Here is a 24,286-nt window from a genome sequence, read left to right on the forward strand (position 1 = left end):
CGACCAGCAGAGCTCAGTCGGCCAGCAAGCCCCCAGTTGACCACCTCCCTCTCTCTCTTTGTGGGTGTGCTAATGCGCTCTCTGCTCCCGCCTTCGGTCTCTCGCTCTCTCAGTCTCTCTTCGTTTGGGGCTAGCGCGGTGCCGGGAGGAGAGGAGGGAATGGCTGCGATCTCTCTCTCTCTCTCTCTTTCGTGTGCGGTCTGCAGGCCGAGGGGTAGAGGTAGGCAGGTTGGCGTAGGCAATGAGAGGAGGCAGAGAAATGCGGGCGAGAAGTGGTCGGTATTGGTCTCGCAGCGTCGTGTTGTCAAAAGTTTACACGATCCCAAGCTCTTGGGGCTTGCACGCAGGAAAAGTGGAGAGGGGGAAACGGGCAGAGAGAGAGAAGAGGGCGGAGGGCGGCGAGTGGGCAGCGGGCCCAGTATCTATGTACCAGGTGGTACGGAGAGATCTGCCTGAGGCCGGTGGGTCCCGCACGTACTGTACATGCCTCAGATACGTCTCCAAATTGAATGTATCCCCAGCTGCGCCTGGATATCTGTGCATGTACCTGTACCTGTCTCCCTTTCCACCTCGGCCTGTCTCCTGCCATCTACTTACTGCAGGCTAGGTACCTTGGGTACATACGTCGAACCTCTGTCGGCCCTCTAACACAGGGTCAGGTACCTAGACCTCTCGGGGCAACCCACAGTAACGGCCTCAGTCATCACCGGGCTGGGCCACCTGGCAGAGAGAGTGCAACAGTTGGTCCAGTAACAGGATATACCTAACCTAACCTATCGTAGGTATCTGGGGAGGTACGTACCTTCTAAAATTGGGGCCTCCTTTTGCTACTGGAGGTATGAGCAGATACCCAAAGTACCGAGAAATTCAACGAAATTATCTACCTACATTTGATGCTGATCCCCTGTACCATGCCTCGTTCATCGGTCTGTACTCATATAGAGGTAGGTAGGTAATTATCCGACGCGCATACAATACAATACCTCTGTCAGCAACCTCCTGTTTGTCCAATAGAAGGGGGGGATGCCGGCGCCTTATTACAAAGGTGCCCTTTGTTATTATCAAAGCAACACTAGAAACAGTGCTTGCCTTACACAGTATACCTTGCGATGGAAGCACACACAGTGCATAGAATGACGTATAAGACGCCCTACGAATACCTCCTACGTAGGTATGTACGTACCCAGCTAGGTAGGTACCTATAGTAAGGTATAGAGGCAGGTAATCGTATGGGCGCTGCTGGTCGAATCTTGGTTGTCCGCTCCAGGTCTCCGGGACTTTCCAGGTCGATAAGGGGCTCCCCAGACGCTGGAATGCCGGTGGTACCGAATCAACGTATCCGATCGGTTTCAGAGGGCGCTCCTAGTCGCCTTCAGACTACAGTTGAGAACCCCGGCATCGCAACTGGTAGTAGCAGAACAAGAACCGCAAGCGTTGCCACCCTAGATAAATACGCCGCTTTCTCGCCTACGAGTTCTAAGTACCGAGTCATGAAACCCAATCAGCTACCTATACTTACGAACGGGACTTGATCTACGCCGGAAAGGAGCCGGACTGAGGGTGAGTTCCTTGGAAACGCGAGGCACGAAGATTCACCGCATAGAAATGGATGGAGCTCTAGTCCATGAGAATATCTAGCAACGGCAATGGTAGCAGCAGCTGCTGCTCCATCCTTATCACTACTGCCGCACGTCCTGATCCCCGGATTCCCTCGATACGCCGCTCGTGCATAATGAGTATGGGAGGGGTAAGGTATATTTAACTTCGCCTCGCGGAATGCAGAGCATCGCCAAACACCAGGATGGCCTCCGAGCTCCTCGTCGAGGCCGCGTCGGAGGGGTTCGCGGATATGCCCGGTCATAACACCCCGCGCCGAGCCGTACTTCTAACACCCAGCCGCGATTGTCGTGCCCGCTGGGTACGTACCCTGGAGGAAACAGTATTGGCACAAGCCGGCGTTCCGGAAGACCGGCCGCCGTGTCCGTCGAAGGACTTGTGACGCCAGATAAACACCGCTAAAGACGGACGTGTTTGATTACTAGTAACTCGGCTGAACCTAGACAGGCAGGGGATCTCCCTGACCGATTCCAATCCTATAGCTATCGGGGAGGGAGCCTAGAAATCCTCGATAACAAGTTTCAACTGTCGCGATCAGACAATCGCCAGTATAGGGCAAGAGAAATACCCCGAGTCGATCGGGGCCAGGGCGCGCCACCAACTTGCAGCTCAAACCTCCCCCAGAAGGTATCCGGCAGCGTGTCGTAGTCTCCGGGTCGCTTCTAGCCGTTGTGCAGATGAAGTTTATCAGTTAGCTCCCGGGGGATAAGACCGACGAGATGACATCTCTGTGGGAGAGAACCGCAGGTGGAGACGAGATATCGTCTGTGGCATCTACGCAGATTTGGACGATGGACTAGTATCGTCCAGCTCAACCAACATTGACGGCGGAAACGTGCTACGGCATGACGTTATTGCGGTTCTAGCGTGGGGTACCTATATTGTTGGCAGAGTTGTCCGGGAAGCCATGCGCTAGGATAAAATCCAGATATGTTATTCCATGCACACGGCTTGGGCATAATACAGGAATAGAGAGGCCCCTTTCCCCATCACCTACCTCCCTCACCCTCGAAGGATATCACCCCCAGTGGTAGTGACCTGTAAACCACATTCGCAACAGAAGTGGCTTGGGCCCCGAGTGCCAAGGACTCGAAGCGGTAGCGGCACACGCCCTTAACGTCGACCGGCAACGATCCGGCTAGCCAGCTCCGCGAATCTGGCGTTAAGACGTGGTGGAACGCCTCGGTCTCCGAAGCGATAGAGCACCGCGAGTACGCTGTCGCTACGACGCCACGAACGAATTGTGTTAGATGTCAGAGAGTCCGGTACGCTTCGATGTTAAGAGCCAGAATAGGAATATACCGGTGGGCTATAGAATCGCCTGAGCCACCGAACGACATCTGCGGCCATCTGCGGCCAGCTGTGTAGCACGGCAGGAAAATGGGGTAAGCATTGGGATTTGATCTGCCGCCCGTCGAGCCGAAGTCCGAATTAATCGTCACACTGGGGGGTCAAACTCTTAGAATACCAAGATCTCCTGGACCAGACGCGCTCGATCGGGAGACGCTCTGTGTCTTGTTGTTCTTCCTAATTTCGGTAGACTTCGCTTGGCTGGATATGGTGCTTGGTAATTTTTTGGTGGCGGGGGAGGGGGAAGAAGAACGGGGACTCGACACACAAATTTCCGAGGGAGCTCTCATTTCCCGACACGACATGAGGCAACCCCCCCTCTATTGTTCATGCATGCATGGGATGGAGGAAGCAAGTTGCCCAGGTTCGCCCACTGCGTGATCTTCCCATACAGAGGCTGTGTATTATGCCCTGAAAAGCCAGCGCCAGGTCGTGGAGAAAAATATAGGGAAATAATACCCGCGCAACAAACCCACAGCAAACGCTCGGGGTCGTCGAGGGACTACTGCATAGTATTGTTCCTGAAAGGGGGGGGTTGCAACAAAACAAGGGAAATGCAAATAAAAGGGAAATCGGCGCCCCTCCTCGGTAACGAGTACTCCTATATCGAGATACTACCTCGCCTATCCACCGTATTTCGGTACGTATATGCTGCGCGAGTGCGCGAGTGCGCGAGTTCACCAGAACAAAGCGAAAGGCTCGTAGTAGATTTGTTTTCATCTGCTCGCCTCGGAAGCGGGAGACTGCCCTGCTGCTCTAATGAACGGCAGCTATGGATACATAATGCTAGCCATCGAACTTATGTACAGCTCCGCCACGTGCCTTGTGCAGCGGTGAACTCGCCTCTTAATGAGCGTTGTTCTTGTGGTGGCCTAGAAGCAGATCTGTTAGTATCTGCCCAGCCTCGACGCCGACGACAGATTGCGTCGAGAAAGGAAGGGGGGGGGAGAAGCAAGACTTACGCAGATGGAAGTGGTAAGTTAAGGGGTACCCGATGACCAGGAGAAATACAATAGCGTGGACGATAGCTATAGAGCAGATTTGTTAGTGCAGTGTACTTCGTACGTTTCCCGCTTGCCCCCCCCCCGCCCCCATTCCCCCGTCCGCCCCTCCGTCCGGGGAAAGGGGGGACGCGATGCTCGCAGATGATCTCAAGTTGGACGTACGCTTGTGGTTGTTGGTCGCGCCGAAGTACTTGGCCTGGTATCTACCGAGGATGCCGGTGGCGTTGATCGGAGGCGCGGGGCCCCGGGGAAGCTTTTCGTAGAAGTTAACGACGCGCTTCATGCGGACGGCATCGGGGGCCGCGCCGATAGCCTAGCGGACACCTATCAGTCAGCCTTCCGGTGTTCCCTCGCTCGTTCATCTCATAGGATCCAGGCTCGCAAGCGTTTCTGAGCGTCCCTCAGCCTCCAGCCACAGCGGACGCCGGTGCTGGGTATTAAACCCGAACCTCCCCGACCAGTCACATCATATCAGAGCGTAAGGTCCGCGGGGCTCGGGGGAGGCGTGTGGTCTCGAGGTGTAGCTTTCAATACGTACATTCGGCGAAGCGACCTAGCACGAGGATGAGTTAGCATGCCAGCGGCCACGTATTTGGTGACAGGGGCTGCCGCGGGGGACGAACCTTGGGAGGGATGAGGGTCGAGAGACCCCGGCGAGCGACGAAACTCATGGTGGGTGTTGCGATCGCGGGGCAAGGGAAGCGTGAATAATCGGGAGGATCACAACGATATCTCAAACGACCAGCGGGCGGCGCAATTGGCGTGTGTCTGCTCCGCGAAGCGCGATGGGGTGCTGGGTGGGCAGATACGATGAATTATCTCAAAAATGAGGGTCGAGGTTCGATAGACGAAAAGACCTCGCTAGGGATTCTGGCGATGGGGGAACACATGTGGTCCGTGCCCGCATAGGTTTCGCAGAATTCGTTACCTCTAGATACGTACCTCTCTGCCGACGCCACAGAACCCCCCCGCTATCTGCCGCCACATCTTGACGCATCCCCGCCACAGCTCCGTCGTGGCCAATCTCGAAATACCTGATGATCCGACCTCACATTCCTATCAAGATACCTGCACGTTACCTGAGTGCTATCCAACACACTCCCACACTTCCCTATACACGGTTCTACCGACGGTGCCCATCCCCCCCCCGGGTGCCGCCAGCCTACGAGTGCCGACTAGCTCGCCCAATTCGTATCCTACCTCGCGCACAACCACCCACGCAACGACCCGTCGCACCATGGCCTCCCTCAGAAACCAGGCGGCGACCGCTCCCCGGCTCCTCCGCACCGCGACCCTCGTCCCGGTCCGCCAGGCCGTCGCCATGTCGCAGCGGCGCCTCTCGTCGTCGGGCGCCGGGGCGAATTCGGGCGGCCCCCGCCAGAGCAGCAGCGCGGCCCTCGAGCCGTCGGCCGCGCCGGAGGAGCGGCCGCGCAACGCCCCCGACTACGGCGCGCCCATCGACAGCGCGACATCGTACGCCTTACATCGTTCTGATATGCAGGGTGCCCGGTGCTGACGCTTTTTTTCGCAGGACGTTCACGCCTGTGCCGAAGCGCGTGATGGACGGCACCAACGAGGACGGCGTTCTCCCGGCGGCGCTCATCTCGGGCGCGCCGATGGAGCTGCAGGCGCGGGCCGTCCGGTACGTCGCGCTCCCTACCCCCTTCTTCCCTCCCACCTCCTCCTCCCGCGGGGTCTAACCAGCACGCGCGACTACAGGATCTACCAGCCGTCGAAGCCGGCGACGCAGTCGGGGACGTGGGGCGCGCACCACTGGCGCATGGACTGGGACGTGCTGGCGCGCGGCCACCGGTGGGAGAATCCGCTCATGGGCTGGCAGTCGTCTGGCGACTACCTGCAGGGCACCAAGCTCGAGTTCCGCACCAAGGAGGACGCCATCGCCTTCGCCCGCAAGCAGGGCTACGAGTACTTCGTCCAGGAGCCTAACGTCCGCACCTTCGCCCCCAAAGCCTACGCCAACAACTTCCTCTACTCCCCCAAGAAGCTCAAGCTCATCCGCGCCAAGTAAAAAAAAAAAGTTAAAAGAGAACCGGTTTCGAGGAAAGAAAGGGAAATAGAAATGATCATTGATGAACGGCGATCGTGATCGCAGGGACGGAAGGGTGGAAATATCATTAGGGATAACCCGTCTAGTGTTTTCCCTTCTTCTGTACATAATACAATCCTAGACCATGGTATCTCGAATACCTATGTGATAACCCCTTCCGATATTATCGAATTTGTGCCTATACGGCCCGGGCCCCTCTAACGATCGTGAGGAGCATCCTATTTCCTAAATGCCGACTGTGATGGCATTGTCTGTTATACCCGGAGAGAGGTTCGGTCTCGTCGCAACCACTACCTCGTCAAGTGCTGCGTTTTTTTAAAAAAAAAAAAAAGTCTAATGATCCTCGGTAAAACCCAGACCATGTAAAAAAAGAGACCACCTGATGTTCCGGGCGGGATATCTCACCGTGCCTACCGATAACGCCCGTCCAACCGTTAAAAACGCCTGTCGTGGATAACCTGTCCTCGGAATCCACCGCCTCCCATTTTAGTTCTACAGACAGCGTATTGGACAGGGAAAGTAGAAGAAAGCGGCTCGGGCCGTATTCGCCCAGTCTACAAGGGATAGCCCCGATCGTACATCAGCTCAGGTCGTAATCATCGGCTCGTGTCCGTTTTCGGTATCGTCGCCGTCTAGGCCGAGATCAATTCTCGCAGGCAACTCTTTCTTGCCTTCCTTGCGTACGGTATCCTCGCTCCAGGCCCTCATCTGCACCAGATTTTGAATGGCAGCGTCCCTACGCTGCTGCTGACGCTGGAGGATGGCCTTGTTAACTTTGTCGGCGACCTCCCGCCGAAGGCTTGGTTCAAGGAGCGCGGCTAGCGAAGGGTCTAGGTTGTTATGGTCGAAGACCAGGAGAGACATCGTCTTCTCCAAGTCTTCTAGAAACTGCGGGGTGCGCGGCGCCTTGGGTCCGAGCTGGGTTTGAGCGAATTCAAGGGCAGGCTCGATATCGCCGCCCGGTTGCGCATTGCACTTCCGGATCAGCTCCACGAGCTGGAGACGGAGGAGAGCAAAGTGGAGAGGCTCATCCTCGTCCAGGACCTTTTTGTTCACGATTAGCTACTACGTGAAAGCAGGGAACCTCGGCAGAGATGATTTGCAGACAAGAAGCTCATAGATAAAAAAGTGGTGGTTCCTCATCAGCGACCCGAAGGCCATATGAGTGGTGCATGTAAACTCGTGTTTTAATCATAGCAACTCGAAAATGAAAGCAGTCACGAGTCAGGAATTGGCGCTTACCGAAGGGTCAAGGTCGTTGATAGCTCGCGTGGCATTCTCAATGTCGCCCCGGTGTATGAATGCTCGGATTTGTTGTCTCGCCTGGATGGCGGGTGTGGACTGTTGCGGTTGGAGGTTGGCCTCGATTGAGAATTTCGCGGCCGCGTTAGGGTAGCCGGCAACAGTCAGATAGTCGAGTATCAGGGCGTTGATGTCGCTTTCGCACCAGTCAGTCCGGCAATCGGGCAACCGAAAAAAAAAGCGAGCGAGGGAAGGGGGTTAACAATAATCAGATATATATAAAGAATAAAGGGTCTCCGCATGATGTGATGATGTGCTCAGAGAGATTCCCATTGTTTTATTTGTTGCATCATACTAAAACCCCGGCCCCGGAGAAGTAGAAAAAGCGAGAGGGAGGATGACGGACAGGCATACCTCTTGGGGGTCTTCACTTCCTCGACCTGCCTAGCGAAGTCGTGCTTCGATCTTGTCGCCGATGTATATGATGCCTGTGCGGTGCAGGGTTTGTCAGAAGGGGAAGAGAGGAGGAGGGCGACAGAATCAGGCGGAGGGATCTGAGGCGGCATACCATCTTTCGACGCAGGGTCTCTGTGAACATTGAGATGAGATGGTGCCGGACACGGTCCTCAAGCTTTTTCACGAGCAGCTCGGCGGGAGCATGTCCTTGGCGATCCAGGAAAAACTTTGCGCTCGCTCGCGCCGACGAGGGTAGGTTCGGGTGGAATACGATAGGGGCTGCCGGCGAGCTAAGTAAAAGCAGGCGAGGAGAGGGAGGGGAGAGATTTGCCGTTCTGCTCTCAGGTCGAGATGGTTTCTCGTTACATGGAGAAGGCTGGGTGGCGGAAGAAAGGAAACAGATGGAGATGGAACGTGGGAAGACGGTGATGGGGCTCGGATTCCTAGCAGCGGCCGGAGAATTGTGTGTGGCTTGAGTAGATAAAGCGGTGGCTTTGCGTCTATGCAACAGGACGATCAGTTGTAATGGGCGCCGACCAATCGCCGCCACTACCTTAGCTGGGTGGGTGGGTACCTACATACCCTCTTTAAGATACCTACGACATTTTCGTACAGGGAAGAAGGTACCTAGAGGTAGGGGTCGATGCGCCTCCAGCTTGACAGCTTGGGGGTCAAGTATCAAGTACCTATCTACACCTCTGCTGTTTCTAAATTTATCATCCTCCAAATTCCCACTCAGCGCCCAGGGTGTTATCTTTCTCGGCATTCAATCCGTCGCGGACGTCTTCGTCCCTTCGTCTTCATCCCTTCTCCCTCCCTTTTTTTTTTTCCCTATCTCCCTATCTCCCACCGCCCCGGCTGTCCTCTTCCTCCTGTCTCTCCGCGCGAGTGTGTGGTTTCTGTCGAACTTCCGGATTCCTCCCCTCATGGGCGAACCTGTCAGCTGGCTGCACGACCTCCCACCTTTGGCTCGTCGGCTGCGAATAGAACAATACCGAGTAGTCTCGCCAAGATCGTCCGCAAACCCGCCCGCATTGGTCCGCCTGGTTATCTCTGCCTTGCTCGATGTTGTCGGTGGGCACGCGGCAGCGAACCAACTCGTCAGCCTAATCGCCGTTCCCTCCTGCGCCCCGTGACACCGTCTTCTCAGCTGCCCCGGAGACATCACAAAACGTACACACATTCACTATACATACGTACACACACGCTCACCCATGCCTCCTCATTTTGTGTGTTTCGTATATACGTGAGCCGCAGTCGCACCCGGGACGCATAGCATGAATACCGGCATATGTCCGCCGGCCGTTGTGCCTAACGATGCCGACACCATTGCCAAGAGGGCCCATTACAGCCCCCCGTGGGCCGACTTGAGCATCATCGGCATTGCAGGGAGCTCGGGTTCCGGCAAGTCCACGTTGTCTCATGCCATCGTCAGCGAACTAAACCTGCCGTGGGTTGTCATCTTGTCCATGGTAAGCCGAGCCACCGGAACAAGGAAAGGGCGATGCCTCATCTCACTCGCCCTAGGACTCCTACTATAAGCCAGTGGATGCCGAGTCCTCAAAGAAAGCCTTTCTGAACGAATATGATTTCGACGCCCCCGAGGTTCGGCTCCTTCCAAGTAGAGCGCATAAACCCCCCGTGTTAATATCGTGTCCGTAGGCGATAGATTTTAATGCGCTGGTAGAAACTCTCCAGGACCTCAAAGCTGGGTAAGGACAACGCCAGTAGATCGTCGAGACGCCCCTATGGTTAATCCATCCTGTCCGCAGCAAGCGTGCCGAGATACCCAGGTACTCCTTTGAAAAGCACCAACGCACCGGAGAGACGACGTCCATATATTCCCCTCACGTCCTCATCCTCGAGGGAATCTTCGCCCTCTATGATCAGAGGATCATGGATTTGATGGATATGAAGGTGGGCATCGGGCGGGAATCCGTGTTCCCGAAAACGTCGCTGACGACCCTCTGATAGATCTATTGCGAGGCTGATGCGGACACGTGCCTCTCCAGACGAAGTAAATACCGCTCCTCGCGGGCGAAGAATACGTATTAACTTGATTCTCGTAGTCTTACGAGATGTCAGGGATCGGGGCCGTACCGTGGAAGGCTGCATCAAGCAGTGGTTCGCCTTCGTAAAACCGAATTACGAGAAGGTAGGGTAATCTCGACTGGGCTCCAGATCTTGACTGACCCTATCCTCTCAGTATGTGGTGCCGCAGAGAGCCCAAGCTGGTAAGAACTGGTGTCTCGCGCCTCGCCGTTCTGCGCGACCCGGCACGGCACCCACACTGATTCCTTCGCCCTAGATATAATCGTACCACGGGGCATCGAGAATCGAGTTGCCATGGGTAAGTCAACGTTGTCCCTGGAGAGGGACCCGACGTGTGCTAAACCCCGTAGCTATGGTCACCCAGTACATTGAGAGAAAATTGCTGGAGAAGTCGACGCGCCATCGCGCAGCCCTCAGAAGTCTCGAGGCCGGCTTTGATAGCGAATCCCTTTCCGATCGAGTCATCGTTCTCAAGGAAACCCCGCAGCTCAAGGGCATGAACACCATAATCCAGGACATCGACACCTCGAGCGAGGACTTCATATTCTATTTCGACCGATTCTCCTGTCTGCTGATTGAAGAGTACGTGTGCATCTCACTGGTTGACGACTGCGCCCTCTTGTGAGAGACTGACCATGTTAGGGCCTTGAACAACGCCCACTTCAGAGAATGGACGGTCGAAACTCCCTCCGGCAGGCCCTATCACGGGCTTACCCCTAAAGGCGAAGTTAGCGCCGTGCTTGTTCTTCGAGGGGGCGCCGTCTTCGAGGCCGGTTTGAGAAGAGTGATCCCGGATGGTCGCACAGGCCGCCTTCTGATCCAATCTAACGTCCGAACCGGGGAGCCCGAACTCCATTACCTGAAGCTCCCCAAGGATATTAACACCCATGACAGCGTTTTGCTCCTGGACGCGCAGATGTCTAGCGGAGGCTCTGCTCTGATGGCTGTCCAAGTCCTCGTAGACCACGGAGTACCGCAGGATCGCATCGTCTTTGCGACCTACTCGGCTGGGTACGTAGGTGTCTATCGCCTGACCAAAGTATTTCCGGAGATCACGGTTGTCATCGGCAACATGATTTCCGAATTCGAAGACAGGTGGGTTGAGAAGAGATACTTCCGATGCTAAGGCAGATGGTATACGTATACACGATATGCCGAGACACGCAGAGGGGTATCCCTCTACCCGGCATGCGCATCACTTGGTCGGCTACCGCGATACCGCGGGCAATAAGCCTATGGTAAAGAGCGGTCACCCTATAGAGGTAGTCTATAGAAGCCGGACCCACCTATCGAGTAGGGTATAGACACATTGTTTAGATGCTATACTGATAGATTTATTAGAGGCTTTGTGGATAGTACCGTTATTGGAGAGTCTCCTCGCCAATAATACACTCATACATACAATATGCCTTGTCCTGCATTTTCAACTTGAATCGTGTATCACTTATCAGGACCATAGCCCCCGCTCTACTTATATACAGTTACGTACAAGTCATCGAGTGTCACGACATCTAAACCCACCACTCCCTCGAACCGCCCGGTTTCGAAGACTTTCTGGCTCATGTCGGCCGACCTTTTTCCCGTTTCGCGTCCTACGGGTGGACAAGCTACGATGCCCGCCTATTGGAGTGATCGGAATACCCCAAAACGGCATACCCGTTCGCTCGTGACCACGTCGGGCGTCGAGCGGGAGCAGCTGGAGTCGGCCCCCTCTCTCCTATATTTGGGGATGTGCCGCTGCAACACCCTCGGCTTGGCCGGCGCGCGCGAGCCACTAGCTAGGCAGCCATCCTATATTTCCTTGTCGACATCCGCCGCTCGCACCTCAGGAGGTGATCCGATCGAGACATGCCTCTCTCTCTCTCTCTCTCTCTCTCTCTCTCTCTCTCTCTCTCTCTTTAACGTCGCAGCTATGTCGCTACTACTCACCCGCGTCCGCAGCCGCGCACGCATCTCCTCCTCCTCCTCCTCCTTCCTTCGCCGCCACCACCCGCGCAGCCCCCCGCTCGCCCCACGGGCTGCTTTCGCCTCGCTCGCGGGCGCCGAAGAGCCGACGGTGGTGTCGCCGTCGGAGGCGGAAGTGCGGGCCGGCGCGCTGTCGCGGCGCAACCTCGAGCGGGCGGTGGGCGCGGTGCACCGCGACGGGCTGGTGGTGGTCGAGGGCGTGGTGCCGCACGCGGCGCTGGACCGGCTCAACGCGCGCATGGTGAGCGACGCGCGCGTGCTGCAGGCGCGCGGCGACGAGGGCCCCTTCAACTATAACACCGGGAACCTGCAGCAGGGCGCGCCGCCGGTGGCCGAGTTCTTCGACCCCGAGGTGTTTGTGAGTGAGTCGAGAGCCGGGGATCTCCTTTCTCTTCCCGTCCCTTCCCCCCCCCCCCCCTTTTTTTTTCTCCTCGTCGACGACCTTACGCGCGCCCCGCTAACGAACCGCGCGGCAGACCCCATCGCCACGCAGGTGACGTCGGGGGTGCTGGGGCCGCGGCCGCTGTGGACGTTCTGCTCGGCGAACACGGCGGTGGCGGGGGCGGGGGCGGCGCGGCAGCCGGTGCACTCGGACGCGGACTTCGCGCACCCGGACCACGCGTTCGCGCTGGTGGTCAACGTGCCGCTGGTGGCGACGGCGGCGGCGAACGGGGCGACGGAGCTGTGGCTGGGGACGCACACGGCGGCGGGCGGCGGCGGGGTGGCCGCGCAGGAGGGCGCGCACGGCGAGCGCACGAGCGGCCGCATCCGCGAGGCGCAGCTCGCGGCGCGCCGCGCCGCCCGCCCGCCCTGCCAGCCCCCCCTCGCCAAGGGCAGCCTCGTCGTCCGCGACCTGCGCCTCTGGCACGCCGGCATGCCGAACCGCGGGGAGCCGCCCCGCGTCATGCTCGCCATGATCCACTTCGCCCCCTGGTACCGCAGCCGCATGCGCCTCCAGCTCGCCGACGACGTGCGCCCGCTGCTCGAGCGGCTCGAGCGCGACGGGCGTCTGTGCCTCGACGTCCCCGTCGACTGGATCCCCCGCGACCGCGCCCTCGGGACGTACCTCGATCGTGGCTTCGGGAACAGCTACGACTTCGACCAGGAGCCGTAGGGCGAAAGGGGTGTGAGGGTGCGCATGGCTGGCTGGCTGGCTGACTGGCTGGGCTTGGGTATGACGGTAGGGGGGTATGGGGGGAAGAGGAGGGGGGGATAAGGGATTTGCTCGGTCGGTCGGTCGGGGTTAGGGGGGTCGTGGTGTTAGACGAGGCTGTAGGAAGGGGTAGGTGTTACGCTCGTCCGATTGCCCGAGCACCTGTGCAGTCAACTACACGGCTGACAGGATTGATGCAGTTGTTGACCGGAGTATGACCTTGCGACCGAACATAGGTACGTATTAACGTTGCAGAACTTGCGTTTGCTGTTTTCGGCTGTTTGGGTTGCATTTTCGGCGGCGTGTCTTGTTACGAGTAGATTGTTTACACTTTCCGATGGCTACAATAGTCTCTAAGAGGGTTGCTGAGTTCCCGAATAGCTCTGCGGCTCAGTCAAGGACTTATTTCAGGGTTGTGGATACTAGAGGGGAGGTTGCAGTCAATATGTTACGGTGTCTTCGCTGGTTGACTTTGTTGGATCAATTAAGTAAAAATATCGCATACGTCTGGGTGGAGAATAGACCTGTTTTTAACAGGTGTGCGTTTTGGCAAGGCTCGCTTCCGTTGCTTCGTAATTACTTAGTTACCTAAGGGCATACGGAACTTTGAAAGCTGAACCTGAACTGCTGATCAATTAAGAGGAGATCTAGGTCCTAGAACTGCGAAATAAGGAGCTTTTTATGGGTAAACAAATAGGTTATCTAATTAGGGAAGCGTTGCAGCAGTTATCAGTCAACAGGAAGCTGACCAATAAGGTGCCCAGGATCCACACAGGTACCCCCCTGATGGATATCTTCTTAGATTAGTACAAACTGTCTATACCGTTTTCACACCGTTTTCACACCGGTGATCCCGTGCATGGGTGACAATAAGTATGCGCCGATCTCACAGGGAGGAGGTCCCGATTTCCGCGTAGAGTATAAGAGGAACGAAGGTGCACCGGTTTCTACCTCGGCGACAATATTGTAACATCCGTTGCAATCACTTGCTCGGTGAACAATAATTGGCAATAGTGCCGATACTGCGTAGTCCTTGGCGAGAATTGACCTCGTGGACGTGGTAATAATAGCTTCGAAAACGGCGGTTCGCGAGTGGGACCGTTTAATGACGGCCAATCCCCAGACTGTAGAACGCGGGGGGGTTCTGCACCTTTGCTGCGTTCCCACACGTTCCATCCCGCGGCCCAGGATCGTGACCGACGCGATGCGGTACGGATTAGGTAGGTAAGGCGTGTGACGGCCTCGGGTTCTCGCGGGTAGAGAGACATATATGCGCAGAGGTAGTAAGCACGTAGCAGTGGGCCTCAGGTGGTATCCGGGGTAGGTCACGGAGTCCCGGAGCTGAATCGATTAATCAAAATGTGAGTGATAATTGGTATCGATGTGGTTGCAAATCCATGGGGCTGAGCACCAACACCGTCGTAGCCAGGGGGGTTGTTGTCCTATGGAACTTTCGGGTTCGTCGCCGAGTGATTTTGTTTCTTTTTTCTCTTCTTTTTCCGGCCCCCCCCCTTTCTCCCTCTATCCTTCTCTGCGCCCATTCGCTTCCTCCCTCTTCTAGAGAGGGGGGAGGGTGGTTGCTACGGTAAGGGAGAACACCTAATCTTAGATAAGTGCAAACAAAAAAAGAATAGACAAGAGAGAAAGGCATGGTACTCTGACCTCGAGGAACAATCACACGCTATCCTTTCTCCCTCCCTCCCTCATCCGAAGCAGGTCCGATCCGGTGTGACCTTTCACAGAGCTGGGAGCTGAGGCGTGAACATAATCGATCCTATCCCTTGAGTCGGCCAGCGAGTCGTGATTGTTGCTCCTGAGCCGTCAATAATAATACATCCCATCGGACGATGCAAAGAATGAAATCCAGCAGTAATATCTGCGCGTGGTTTATTCTTGTCGCGGCTGGTCAAGCGATATATGCCCTCTCTTGCGCTCTACCGGCCGCCCCCACGGTCGACCTCGGGTATGCGACTTATCGAGGATACTACAACGACACTTACGACATCAACGTATGGAAGAGGTATGCCTACTTGCCTGCCTGCTCGCTCGCGCGGGCCTAGTGCTGCATAGAGCCCCAAGCTGAGCTTGTGATAGTGTTCGCTATGCAGCGCCTCCTGTTGGAGAACTGAGATGGCAGACCCCTCAACCTCCTCTCTGGGACAACGGACAGATTACTCCGGCTGTCGATCAGCCACCTCTATGTCCCCAATCGGGCGCCTTTGGCGTCCCGAAGGCTTACGGGTTCAACTCTGGCCCTGGTAACGAGGACTGCCTCTACCTCAACGTCTACGCCGCCCCCAACGCCTCGAGCTTGCCCGTCTTGGTCTGGATTCGTACGTGCCGCGGTGCCAATCTTCCTCCTGATCTGGGTTGACCAGCCTCACCGCACTAACGCGAGACATTCTAACCGTATTCTGCACCTAGATGGGGGCGGCCACTCTGTTTTTGGCGCCCAATACGACCCAAGCGTTTGGATCAACGCCAATGAGAACGGGTTCATCGTCGTCGAAATCCAGTACCGGCTAGGGGCGTTCGGATACCTCGCCTCGCCGGACATCAAGGCGGCCGGTCAGCTCAACGCCGGGCTCCTAGATCAGCGGTATGCTCTGCAATGGGTCCAGCAGTATATTTCCAAATTTGGCGGTGATCCTGGCCGAGTCACAGTCGGGGGCGAATCGTCGGGCGCGGGATCTGCCTTGCATCACGCTTTTGCCTATGGCGGAAACGACCTAGATCTCTTCGAAAACGTCAGTGGGCCATATTAACAGTTTCGAGGGGGTCATTGTGAGCTTACGATACTCGTATAGGTGATTGCCGCCAGCCCGTACCTCCCCCCTGTGCATAGATACGACGATGCCGTACCGACGGCACACTACAACGAGTTCGTCAAGCTGGCTGGATGTGGTCAAGACTCACTCGCGCGAAGCAATTATCCGAGCACCTTTGCATGCTTAGTTGCCGCTGATAGCGTCGTGTTGCAGAATGCTAGCGGCACCGTCTCTACTACCCAGGGTTACTTTGGTAGCTTTGCTTTCGTGCCCGTCGTCGATGATGACTATATACAGGGGTTGCCGTCGATCCAATCCTTAACCGGTAGAGTCAACGGAAAACGCCTTCTCCTCGGGGTGAGTGAATCGCTCTGTGTCGACCCTCGAGGCCATACTAACAAGATCTCCACACGTAGACCAATGCCAACGAAGGCGTGCCCTTGACTAACCCGCAGGTCGACACGCGGGAGAAGTACGACGACTTCATATCCGAGACCTTCCCGCTGCTCACCCCGGAAGATGTTTCTTCCCTTAACGGCGTGTACCAGATCGAGTCTCTGCCGCCCGACGACGGTATCCTCTTCGACACCCTAGGCATCAGCGGCCCGACCGCGCTACACAAATCCGGAATCGCCTCGGGCATCCAGCAAGCCGTCTTCAACATCGCGGCGGAGAACACGTTTCACTGCCCGGCAGGATGGCTGGCGGAAGCATTCAACGGCAACGACTCCCGGCGGGTGTGGAGGTACCAGTACTCGGTGACGCCTGCGTACCACGGCGCCGACATCAGCGCGTACTTCGCGCACGCGGCGACGCGGGTACCCAGCCCGGACTTCCGGCGGGCAGTGCAGAAGATCTGGGGCGGGTTCGTGACGCGGGGGACGCCGGTGATCTCGGTGGCGGACGCGACGGCGGGGCTGGCCAACGCGACGGCGCCGGTGCGCGACGGCAGCGGCGACATCGACTGGCCGCCGTTCCGCCCAGGCGAGCCCCTGCTGCTGAACCTGAACACGACGGGCGGCGTCGTCGACGTCGTCACCGTGCCCCCGTACCTCAAGTACTACGTGCGCACCGGCCCCGGCATCGTCAACACGTTCTCGCTGGCCGACGCCGAGGCCTGGGAGGGCGGCCGCGGCACGCGCTGCCAATTCTGGCGCCGGGTGGCGGAGAGGGTGCCGCAGTGAGACGAGAAGGAAGGGATGTAATAACGGGTATATAATATGTAGGTACCTATTGATCGACTAAGTGCCACAACGACTATCCCTCTACTACTCCGGGACGAGAAGGCCTTGTCGTGGCAATGTAGCTACAGAGGATACACCTCCAAACATGATAATACTGTGCGCTGGTTGATAGATCAGGATGTCTCGGAATATACGAGAAACTGCACTGGCATGGGACAGTCTTCGGCTACTCGAAAGACGCATATGAAAGGAACACAATGAAACTAGAATTAGAGACAAAACTGGGGTAGATGGTGATGCAGTACAGTGTTATTAGGGGTCTCTCTGTCCTATTCCGCGTCTTCCTTGACGGCCATACGGTGAAATCGGCAAGCCGGAGGAACCGGACCGAGATTTAGACAGGTTGTAGGTTGCACTAATAGTACCTAGATGTTATTAATATCGAATCTCTAGGTGGCGCTGTATCAACCACACGATACTCTAATCACTGCTACGGAAGATGCTGTGCCCGCTTCGCTGAGAAATACTAATTACTTACCTATATATAGTCTGTTAATATTACCGGAAAACGCAACGTCCCCCCACGCCCCCCCCTCCCGTTGGGAGTTGTAGTCCTATATGTATCTGCGTCTATATCTGTAGGTACATACATACCTATCCTATGGCTTTCTACGTGATAATATAATGGACACTATGAGTAGAGGTGCCTGTTACTGGTACGATAACAACCAAGATTCCGCTGCCGACGCTCGGACATGCAGAAAGCTTGTCCTGGGTGCGTCATGCATCGATATTATCCGGGCACGTAGGTGTTCTGGTTCGAGTAGGATGCAGACCCGGTGTCCATCCTGCGATCGACATCCTTTTGTTATCTGCCGAGGCGAGATGGACAGCTGGAGGAAGGGTGACGAGGGATCCGGGTGTGATGCGGCTTTCCGCTGTCAGCCGTTTGCTTGCTTGTTTGGCGCCGGGATGGTGCAGTCTTCTGTACTCGACTTGGTGTGCTGCTCACCCCGATGTCTTGCTTCTTTCTCGTATTCCTCTTTTTCTTCTTTCCTTTCCTGTTTTCTTCATTTTTTCCCCTCCCCCCCTTTCCTCTTCGCTCTTCTTATTTCATTGTTCGTTCTATGGTAAGGGGAAGATGGGTTCCCTATCTCGTGCACGTCGAGATATGGACATACCCTGCCTGGTATATCAGATCAGCGCAGAGGAACATCTCAGGTAGGTACCCAAGGTAATGCGGTAAGAAACGGCACAATGGTTTTCCGTCCGTCCCTTGTGTTGTAGTAATCGATGTAACCGTAACCGACGTTATCAACCCGGTACCTTGGGAGGTACCTACCTCAGGTACCGAGAGAGAAGGCGGGAGCTCGGTAGATGACGGCGCTAAGCCGCCCCGGGATTAGCCCCGGCGTTTCTTTGGTCCTAGCGTCTTATCCCACATCCCACCCTATGAAAAGGGAGCGATTAGACGAGATGCTGCCCGACCTGGCGGCTGTTCGCAGCATCTCCCGTCGTTACCAACTGCACCCCAATACACCCTACCACCCTGCTATTCCGTCTCTGCCCTCCCTCTTCCTCTTAGCTTCACCGCGTAGCTGGGGTCGTCGTCGTCGTCGTCGTCGTCGTCGTCTTACTTTCTACATCCGTATACACCGGCAGCGGCACACACACACACATACACATACACACGCACACGCACACCCACGCATATACCCACGCATATGCACACGCGAATACGTGCGGGGCTATATGCACATACCTAGAGCTACCTATAGGCATATGGACCCGGCCGGGTCTCGAGAGCATCGCGCACCTCGCTGGTCCCCCCGCCGTGTCGACGCGCCAATGGTGGCTCGACGAGGCTGCATACAGATTCACCTCGCTTCCGCCAGCTTGCCCACATATCCCGCTCACCCGTCGAAATGGCCTCGATAGCCCGCTGCATGGGAGCCACGTGTGTGACGCCCGCAACGTTGGTTGCCCAGCGAGCGAGGCCAGCCCAATCCTACCCTAGTTGCGTGATCGACCCGTCCTAGACCTCGCCGAAGTGGCTGTTGGCCGACTTCCTCCAAGAGGCAGTTCACACAGCTTGGCAGCGAGGTCACCGTAGCACGTCCATCATGCATTGTTGCTAGCCTGGCGCGTCAGCTCCTCTCCCCCGGCCGGCTCGCTAGGCTTGGTACACACACATGCCTACGAGCATCGGTCAATCCTGCAGAGCACCACTAGGTATCGACCCGTGTTACTATCTGCCCTCCCGTTTGCTACACACCATCAGCCTCTTGTCGCGGAGCTGATGATAATAAGATGCTCGGGCGCTGTGTCGTATTAAATAACGAAAGAAGAAAAAAGACGAATGAGCGGGGAACATATTCGACCGATGCTCGTTGGCATGTGTGGCAGCGGGAGAATTGCTGAACAAGCATTTCCATAACATCTCGAATACGGGTGTAGAGGAGTATACTCCGGCTTGGCCGACTCTTCTCCCCCCCTTTCCCCCTCTTCTTCCCACCCCGCAAACTTATTCGCCCCTATCAGTAACTCACGCTCGGAAATTCGCAGTCGATGTGAGCAAGAGCCCGTCCCCGGGTTGACTCTGATCTCCATGGCGACGGCCACCTACAGCCCCCAGTATCTTGCCGAGTCGAGGACGGCACTTGTGAATGCCTTCTACTCGATCCCCATCCCTCTCGAGATCGGCAGCACCGCCTTCAGGCTATGGACCAAGGCGAGGCCTCCGTCACAAGCCCATTTCGCCTTCGACGACTATCTCATCATTTGGGCCACCGTAGGTTCGCCCGGCGCCCTCCCTGCGAAGAAGCTCAGGACACTCATCCCTTGCTGCTCAGATGTCTGCCGTCGCCGAGTGCATAGCCGGCTTGGTCTACGGTATTTTACATTCAACCCCCCCCCCCCCCCCCCCCCCCCCTGTGGACAGCATTCCTAATCTCTATCCTCCAAGGGCCGCCTAATGGCCTCGGGCGTCACATCCAAGCTGTTTCGAGGGAGCAGCGGCAGGCATTCCTGATGGTAAGCCGCCAAGTTCTCCTATAACGTCTCGGGAGCGCGGCCTCATGGTTGGTAGGGCGACTACATCTTCAGCCACTTCTACGATGTTGCTATCGCCAGCACTAAACTCTCGATCCTCGCGCTGTATTACCGCATCGTCTCAGCCACAAGGTTCCGCGTCGTCGTCATGGTCACCGCCGCTTTCGTGGTTGTGTGGCTGATAGCGATGGAGATCGTGCTGGGCCTGGGATGCCGTCCTATTCAGGCGTGGTGGGATGCGGCGGCGGCTGCTACGGGCACATGCGTGGACAAGGTGGCCTTTACGTATTCCACCAACGCTATAAACCTGATCACAGATTTATGGATCTTTGTCATGCCTATACCGATTATCCTCGGGTTGCAGGCCAGCATGGATAAGAAGATCGGCCTCTGCTTTCTCTTCTCCATCGGTCTTGGGACTTGCGCTATCAGCGCGGCTCGCTTGTCCGTCATCGTCTCGGTAGGATCCGAAGATATCACATGTATGGGCCTTCGCATCTGCTACCCACCCCTCTCTATGCACCGACTAATGACGATCCGCATTCAGGGTCGGAGGTTCCTCTGGGGATACTATCCGCATGGGAGCCCTGCGGCGGCATCCTGTGCGCGAACTTGCCCCTCGTATATAGGTCTCTCGCCCACGGGGTAGACCGGATACGTTCGACAGTGAAGAGCTCGCGAACCCGCAGTCGAGATATGGGCGTGCGCCCGCGCTCGCCGTACCGCGACTGGACACGCCTGAACAACAGCGCTTCCACCAACCATTGCCCTGTCTCGAAGGTGACGGTCACGAGAGGTCTGGTAGAGGCTGAGATGGAACCCGTCGGACACACCGGAATCAAGGTGGAGCGTGACTTTAAGCAGGAATTTCACCAAGAATAGGGGGATAGCACGGATTATCGTTACGCATTGCGGGGATTTAAGTATAATTTCGACGGATACTCCTGAATCAGACTCGTCCTGATACCGTCCCCCAAGAGTCCGATGCGGTGGCAAGGAGATATCCGGACCGGTCGCGAGACGTTATCATTTCTTTGCCTAGGCGACGTCGCCCCCAAGCTGCTACGGCCGACACTCTCGGCATCGGTCGGTTCTATAGGCTCTGCATGCTGAAGCGTCACGCCTCGGGACGGAGGTCAGTAGAAGTGGCGAAAAGTGTCTAGCGGCTTGTCGATTTCGATGCGTAGCTGTAGACGGAATGAGTACGCGAGGAATCGCGGTGCCCAGGCCGCGGCGGCTTGGTATTGGTCACATCTAGTTACCTGGCCGAACTCGGTCGACCCCGTTGGGAGAGTCGGCGCCGCAGCTGATTCGGTATGCCAGTTAAATTACGACCTGTGCGCCTGCTACTATATTGGCCTGCCATGTGTCTGCCGGCATGTCTCCGTTGTCGCCTAATTCCACAGAGCATGGAAAGGGTGCTGTCGAGCGAGGTAAGTCTCGTTTACGGGTGTGAGCAACCGGCAGCCCCGCGAGGAGCATAAGGGGCTTAATAGCGGGGGGGGGGGCGTGGAATGCCCTAGGTTAGGTACCTAAATTAACGACGTCAAGTATTAATACCGGGTTGATGTAGGTACTGCGTCCGCTAGGAGCTGTTAGCCTGAACCTCGCCTCACTTAGAGGCTAGAGCAACACCTTGCTCTACTACAGGTAGCAGTACTTGTAGTACTTGTCCTTCCGGCCGGCCGGTCCCGTCCCGCATCTCCGTCGAACGACCCCGCGAATCCACAATCACGATAAAATTCTGATCCTATCTTATCATCATCATCCGTGTGCCGCAGCAAGGAATCGTCCGCCCCCCGGACCAATCCCTGCGCCCAATTGCCAGACCTTATAAGTAGGGGGGTATTACAGGTATTCCCCGTTGGCTTCACCCACTGGTATTCGACATATCAGCACTAGAAGGGTAGACCTATGTTTTTTTTATTTGGTCTAATTTTATTTTAGAAATGGATACCCAGTCTCAGTCTGCTGACCACTCACCAACAATCAGAAGCTCACATCTAGAACCGTACAGAAGCCTAGTCGAGATGGCCGGCAGCGAGGCAGACGTCAACACTCAGATCCGAGATCTGCAGGCGCAGCTCGAGCAGCTGAAGGCGACAAAGCCCGGCCCCTCGGTCTTCGACACCTACCAGACCTCCCTGACGGGCCGGTACTGCAGCCCCGAGATGGCTCGGCTCTTCAGCCAGCGCTCGCGTCACTCGACGTGGCGCAAGCTGTGGCTGGCCCTGGCCGAGAGCGAGCGCGAGCTCGGCATCGAGACCATCACCGCCGAAGCCCTGGAGCAGATGGCCGCCCACCTCGAGGTCACCGACGCCGACTTCGAGATCGCCCGCGTCGAGGAGAAGCGGCGTCGCCACGACGTCATGGCCCACGTCCATGCCTTCGGCGCCGTGGCCCCGGCCGCCGCCGGCATCATTCACCTGGGAGTGAGTACCTAGTTGTTGCGCCTCTCCCCGAGAGAGCTCACCGTGCCTAACCCGGCCCTCTTCTCCTAGGCCACGAGCTGCTACGTCACTGACAACGCCGAACTCATCCTCATGAGAGACGCGATCGACCTCCTGCTCCCGAAGCTCGCTAAGGTCATATCCAACTTAGCTAAATTTGCCCTCCAGTGGAAGGACACGCCGACGCTGGCTTACACCCACCTCCAACCAGGTTCCTACCCCAGAACGGTTTCACGCCTAGAGGCGCAATGCCTGCTGACTCTGATTCCTCGATAGCGCAGTTGATTACCGTAGGCAAACGGGCGGCGCAGTGGGCCCAGGACCTCCTGTTCGACCTCGAGAGCTTCGAGCACGTCCGAAACGGTCTCAAATTCCGAGGTACTGCGAAACTCAAATTTATTCATGTTATCCCTTTTCGTCTCTTGTTGGAGATCTTCTCGAATGGATTTTCTTCTTTTTCTTTTTCTTTTTGCAGACCAAGATTTGCCAATAAGCCGTGCTTTCAACACATACACATACCTGCCTCCAGTTGCCGATACTGACCCCTTATTGAACAGGTGCTCAGGGCACTACCGGAACGCAGGCGTCGTTCCTGGAGATCTTCGGCGGCGACGACGCCAAGTGCGACGAGCTGAACGCGCTGCTCTGCAAGAAGACTGGCTTCCCGGCCTGCTACGACGTCTCGACCCAGACGTACACGCGTAAGGTGGACCTGATCGTCGCCAACGCCATCGCGGGGCTCGGCCCGACAGCGCAGAAGATCTGCGGCGACATCCGCCACCTCGCGGCGTGGAAGGAGATCGAGGAGCCGTTCGAGAAGGACCAGATCGGGTCGTCGGCGATGGCGTACAAGCGGAACCCGATGCGCTCCGAGCGCGTCTACAGCCTCGCGCGGGAGCTGATGTCGAAGCCGGCGAGCTTCGCGGCCACGCTCGCGGACCAGTGGCAGGAGCGGACGCTGGACGACAGCGCGATCCGCCGGATCGACATCCCGGAGACGTTCCTGCTGGCGGACGCGATCCTGCTCGGGCTCGACAACGTGACGAGCGGGCTGGTGGTGTACCCGCGGCGGGTGGCGGCGCGGGTGCAGGAGGAGCTGCCGTTCATGATCACGGAGACGGTGATCGCGCGGCTCGTGGCGCGGGGCGAGTCGCGGCAGGAGGCGCACGAGCAGATCCGCGTGCTGTCGCACCAGGCCGGCGCCGTGGTCAAGGACGAGGGCGGCGCCAACGACCTGGTCGCGCGCATGAAGGCGGCGCCCTTCTTCGCCCCCGTGCGCGCCGACATCGACGACATGCTGCGCCCCGAGCTCTACGTCGGCCGCAGCGCCGCCATCGTCGACCGCTTCTGCGGCCCCGCCGGCGTCCTCGCCGCCAAGCTCCGGCCCTACCAGGCCGCCATCGACCGCGCCGCCACCGCCGAGCTCAACGTGTGAGCGCCGGCGCGGTTCCGGGACGGCGTGCGGCGATGATGGTGGGAATACTAAAAGTTGTCCGAGTCTCCTCTGGTGTTGATGAGCTTGGCCTATGCCGTCGATTGCCTATATATGCACCTGAACCACGGCGAAAGCAATCTACATGTAGGCATATTTCTCGAGAAAAAAAGGCGCTGCGAGTAGAGGTCGAGAAAATAAATGAATAAATGATTCTGCCTTGGTCTGTTTCTCCGCATCCACGCTGTCCATCGTGTAGCGGCGCCGGAGCGCAGACGCAACATATGGCCGGTCTTATCGACGACGGGCCCCATAAAACCCGCGGAGAGGGCCGGAGGATGCCGAATAGGGAGGCAACAATTCTTCTATTCATCCTTGGCATCAGGAATTACGCTGTGAAATGTATACAGCGTTGGTGCCTCGAGGTGCCTCTGCGAATTGCAAGTACCATGGGGATAAAGACATATAAGGCTGCTATTCATAGTGTTAAGTCC

General features: G+C 57.0%; 9 protein-coding genes across 9 annotated transcripts; 7 read left to right on the forward strand and 2 right to left on the reverse strand.

Annotated features, from left to right (window-relative positions):
- Window positions 1–3,813: 3,813 nt before the first annotated feature.
- GGS23DRAFT_598384 (mitochondrial F1-F0 ATP synthase subunit F of fungi-domain-containing protein) lies at window positions 3,814–4,642 on the reverse strand (the record flags this gene model as incomplete). The annotated part of the gene is made up of 5 exons (XM_051518765.1): window positions 3,814–3,839; window positions 3,930–3,995; window positions 4,134–4,284; window positions 4,510–4,524; window positions 4,595–4,642. The coding sequence occupies 5 exons, from the start codon at window positions 4,640–4,642 to the stop codon at window positions 3,814–3,816; spliced, it is 306 nt and encodes a 101-aa protein (XP_051370316.1).
- A 566-nt stretch (window positions 4,643–5,208) lies between these two features.
- On the forward strand, window positions 5,209–6,000 carry GGS23DRAFT_598385 (ETC complex I subunit conserved region-domain-containing protein; the record flags this gene model as incomplete). The annotated part of the gene is made up of 3 exons (XM_051518766.1): window positions 5,209–5,444; window positions 5,503–5,613; window positions 5,691–6,000. The coding sequence occupies 3 exons, from the start codon at window positions 5,209–5,211 to the stop codon at window positions 5,998–6,000; spliced, it is 657 nt and encodes a 218-aa protein (XP_051370317.1).
- A 385-nt stretch (window positions 6,001–6,385) lies between these two features.
- Window positions 6,386–8,161, reverse strand: GGS23DRAFT_141514 (CTLH/CRA C-terminal to lish motif domain-containing protein). The gene is made up of 4 exons (XM_051511267.1): window positions 7,850–8,161; window positions 7,696–7,769; window positions 7,282–7,477; window positions 6,386–7,083 (listed from the first exon to the last, which is right to left on the reverse strand). The coding sequence occupies exons 1-4, from the start codon at window positions 7,877–7,879 to the stop codon at window positions 6,625–6,627; spliced, it is 759 nt and encodes a 252-aa protein (XP_051370318.1). The 5' UTR covers window positions 7,880–8,161; the 3' UTR covers window positions 6,386–6,624.
- Window positions 8,162–8,440: 279 nt separating this feature from the next.
- Window positions 8,441–11,194, forward strand: GGS23DRAFT_575863 (uridine kinase). The gene is made up of 10 exons (XM_051516819.1): window positions 8,441–9,209; window positions 9,265–9,342; window positions 9,400–9,449; window positions 9,510–9,654; window positions 9,712–9,754; window positions 9,807–9,892; window positions 9,944–9,971; window positions 10,046–10,087; window positions 10,140–10,371; window positions 10,432–11,194. Exons 1-10 carry the CDS (start codon window positions 9,015–9,017, stop codon window positions 10,913–10,915), a joined length of 1,383 nt encoding a protein of 460 aa, XP_051370319.1. The 5' UTR covers window positions 8,441–9,014; the 3' UTR covers window positions 10,916–11,194.
- A 458-nt stretch (window positions 11,195–11,652) lies between these two features.
- Window positions 11,653–13,588, forward strand: GGS23DRAFT_575870 (uncharacterized protein). The gene has a single exon (XM_051516820.1). The coding sequence runs from the start codon at window positions 11,702–11,704 to the stop codon at window positions 12,866–12,868; it is 1,167 nt and encodes a 388-aa protein (XP_051370320.1). The 5' UTR covers window positions 11,653–11,701; the 3' UTR covers window positions 12,869–13,588.
- A 1,068-nt stretch (window positions 13,589–14,656) lies between these two features.
- On the forward strand, window positions 14,657–16,901 carry GGS23DRAFT_141607 (putative carboxylesterase). Its single transcript, XM_051511268.1, has 5 exons — window positions 14,657–14,927; window positions 15,002–15,240; window positions 15,332–15,654; window positions 15,715–16,032; window positions 16,092–16,901. The coding sequence occupies exons 1-5, from the start codon at window positions 14,755–14,757 to the stop codon at window positions 16,857–16,859; spliced, it is 1,821 nt and encodes a 606-aa protein (XP_051370321.1). The 5' UTR covers window positions 14,657–14,754; the 3' UTR covers window positions 16,860–16,901.
- A 536-nt stretch (window positions 16,902–17,437) lies between these two features.
- Window positions 17,438–18,033, forward strand: GGS23DRAFT_575879 (uncharacterized protein). The gene has a single exon (XM_051516821.1). The coding sequence runs from the start codon at window positions 17,544–17,546 to the stop codon at window positions 17,991–17,993; it is 450 nt and encodes a 149-aa protein (XP_051370322.1). The 5' UTR covers window positions 17,438–17,543; the 3' UTR covers window positions 17,994–18,033.
- Window positions 18,034–19,089: 1,056 nt separating this feature from the next.
- GGS23DRAFT_611709 (uncharacterized protein) lies at window positions 19,090–20,792 on the forward strand (the record flags this gene model as incomplete). The annotated part of the gene is made up of 5 exons (XM_051520435.1): window positions 19,090–19,650; window positions 19,712–19,751; window positions 19,825–19,892; window positions 19,948–20,392; window positions 20,458–20,792. The coding sequence occupies exons 1-5, from the start codon at window positions 19,468–19,470 to the stop codon at window positions 20,790–20,792; spliced, it is 1,071 nt and encodes a 356-aa protein (XP_051370323.1). The 5' UTR covers window positions 19,090–19,467.
- A 1,148-nt stretch (window positions 20,793–21,940) lies between these two features.
- Window positions 21,941–23,795, forward strand: GGS23DRAFT_598391 (L-Aspartase-like protein; the record flags this gene model as incomplete). Its single annotated transcript, XM_051518767.1, has 4 exons — window positions 21,941–22,342; window positions 22,412–22,571; window positions 22,637–22,738; window positions 22,918–23,795. The coding sequence occupies 4 exons, from the start codon at window positions 21,941–21,943 to the stop codon at window positions 23,793–23,795; spliced, it is 1,542 nt and encodes a 513-aa protein (XP_051370324.1).
- Window positions 23,796–24,286: the final 491 nt, after the last annotated feature.

The sequence above is a fragment of the Durotheca rogersii genome (genome assembly GCF_024521655.1).
Source record: "Durotheca rogersii strain YMJ 92031201 chromosome Unknown GGS23scaffold_17, whole genome shotgun sequence".
Taxonomy (NCBI): Eukaryota; Fungi; Ascomycota; class Sordariomycetes; order Xylariales; family Xylariaceae; genus Durotheca; species Durotheca rogersii.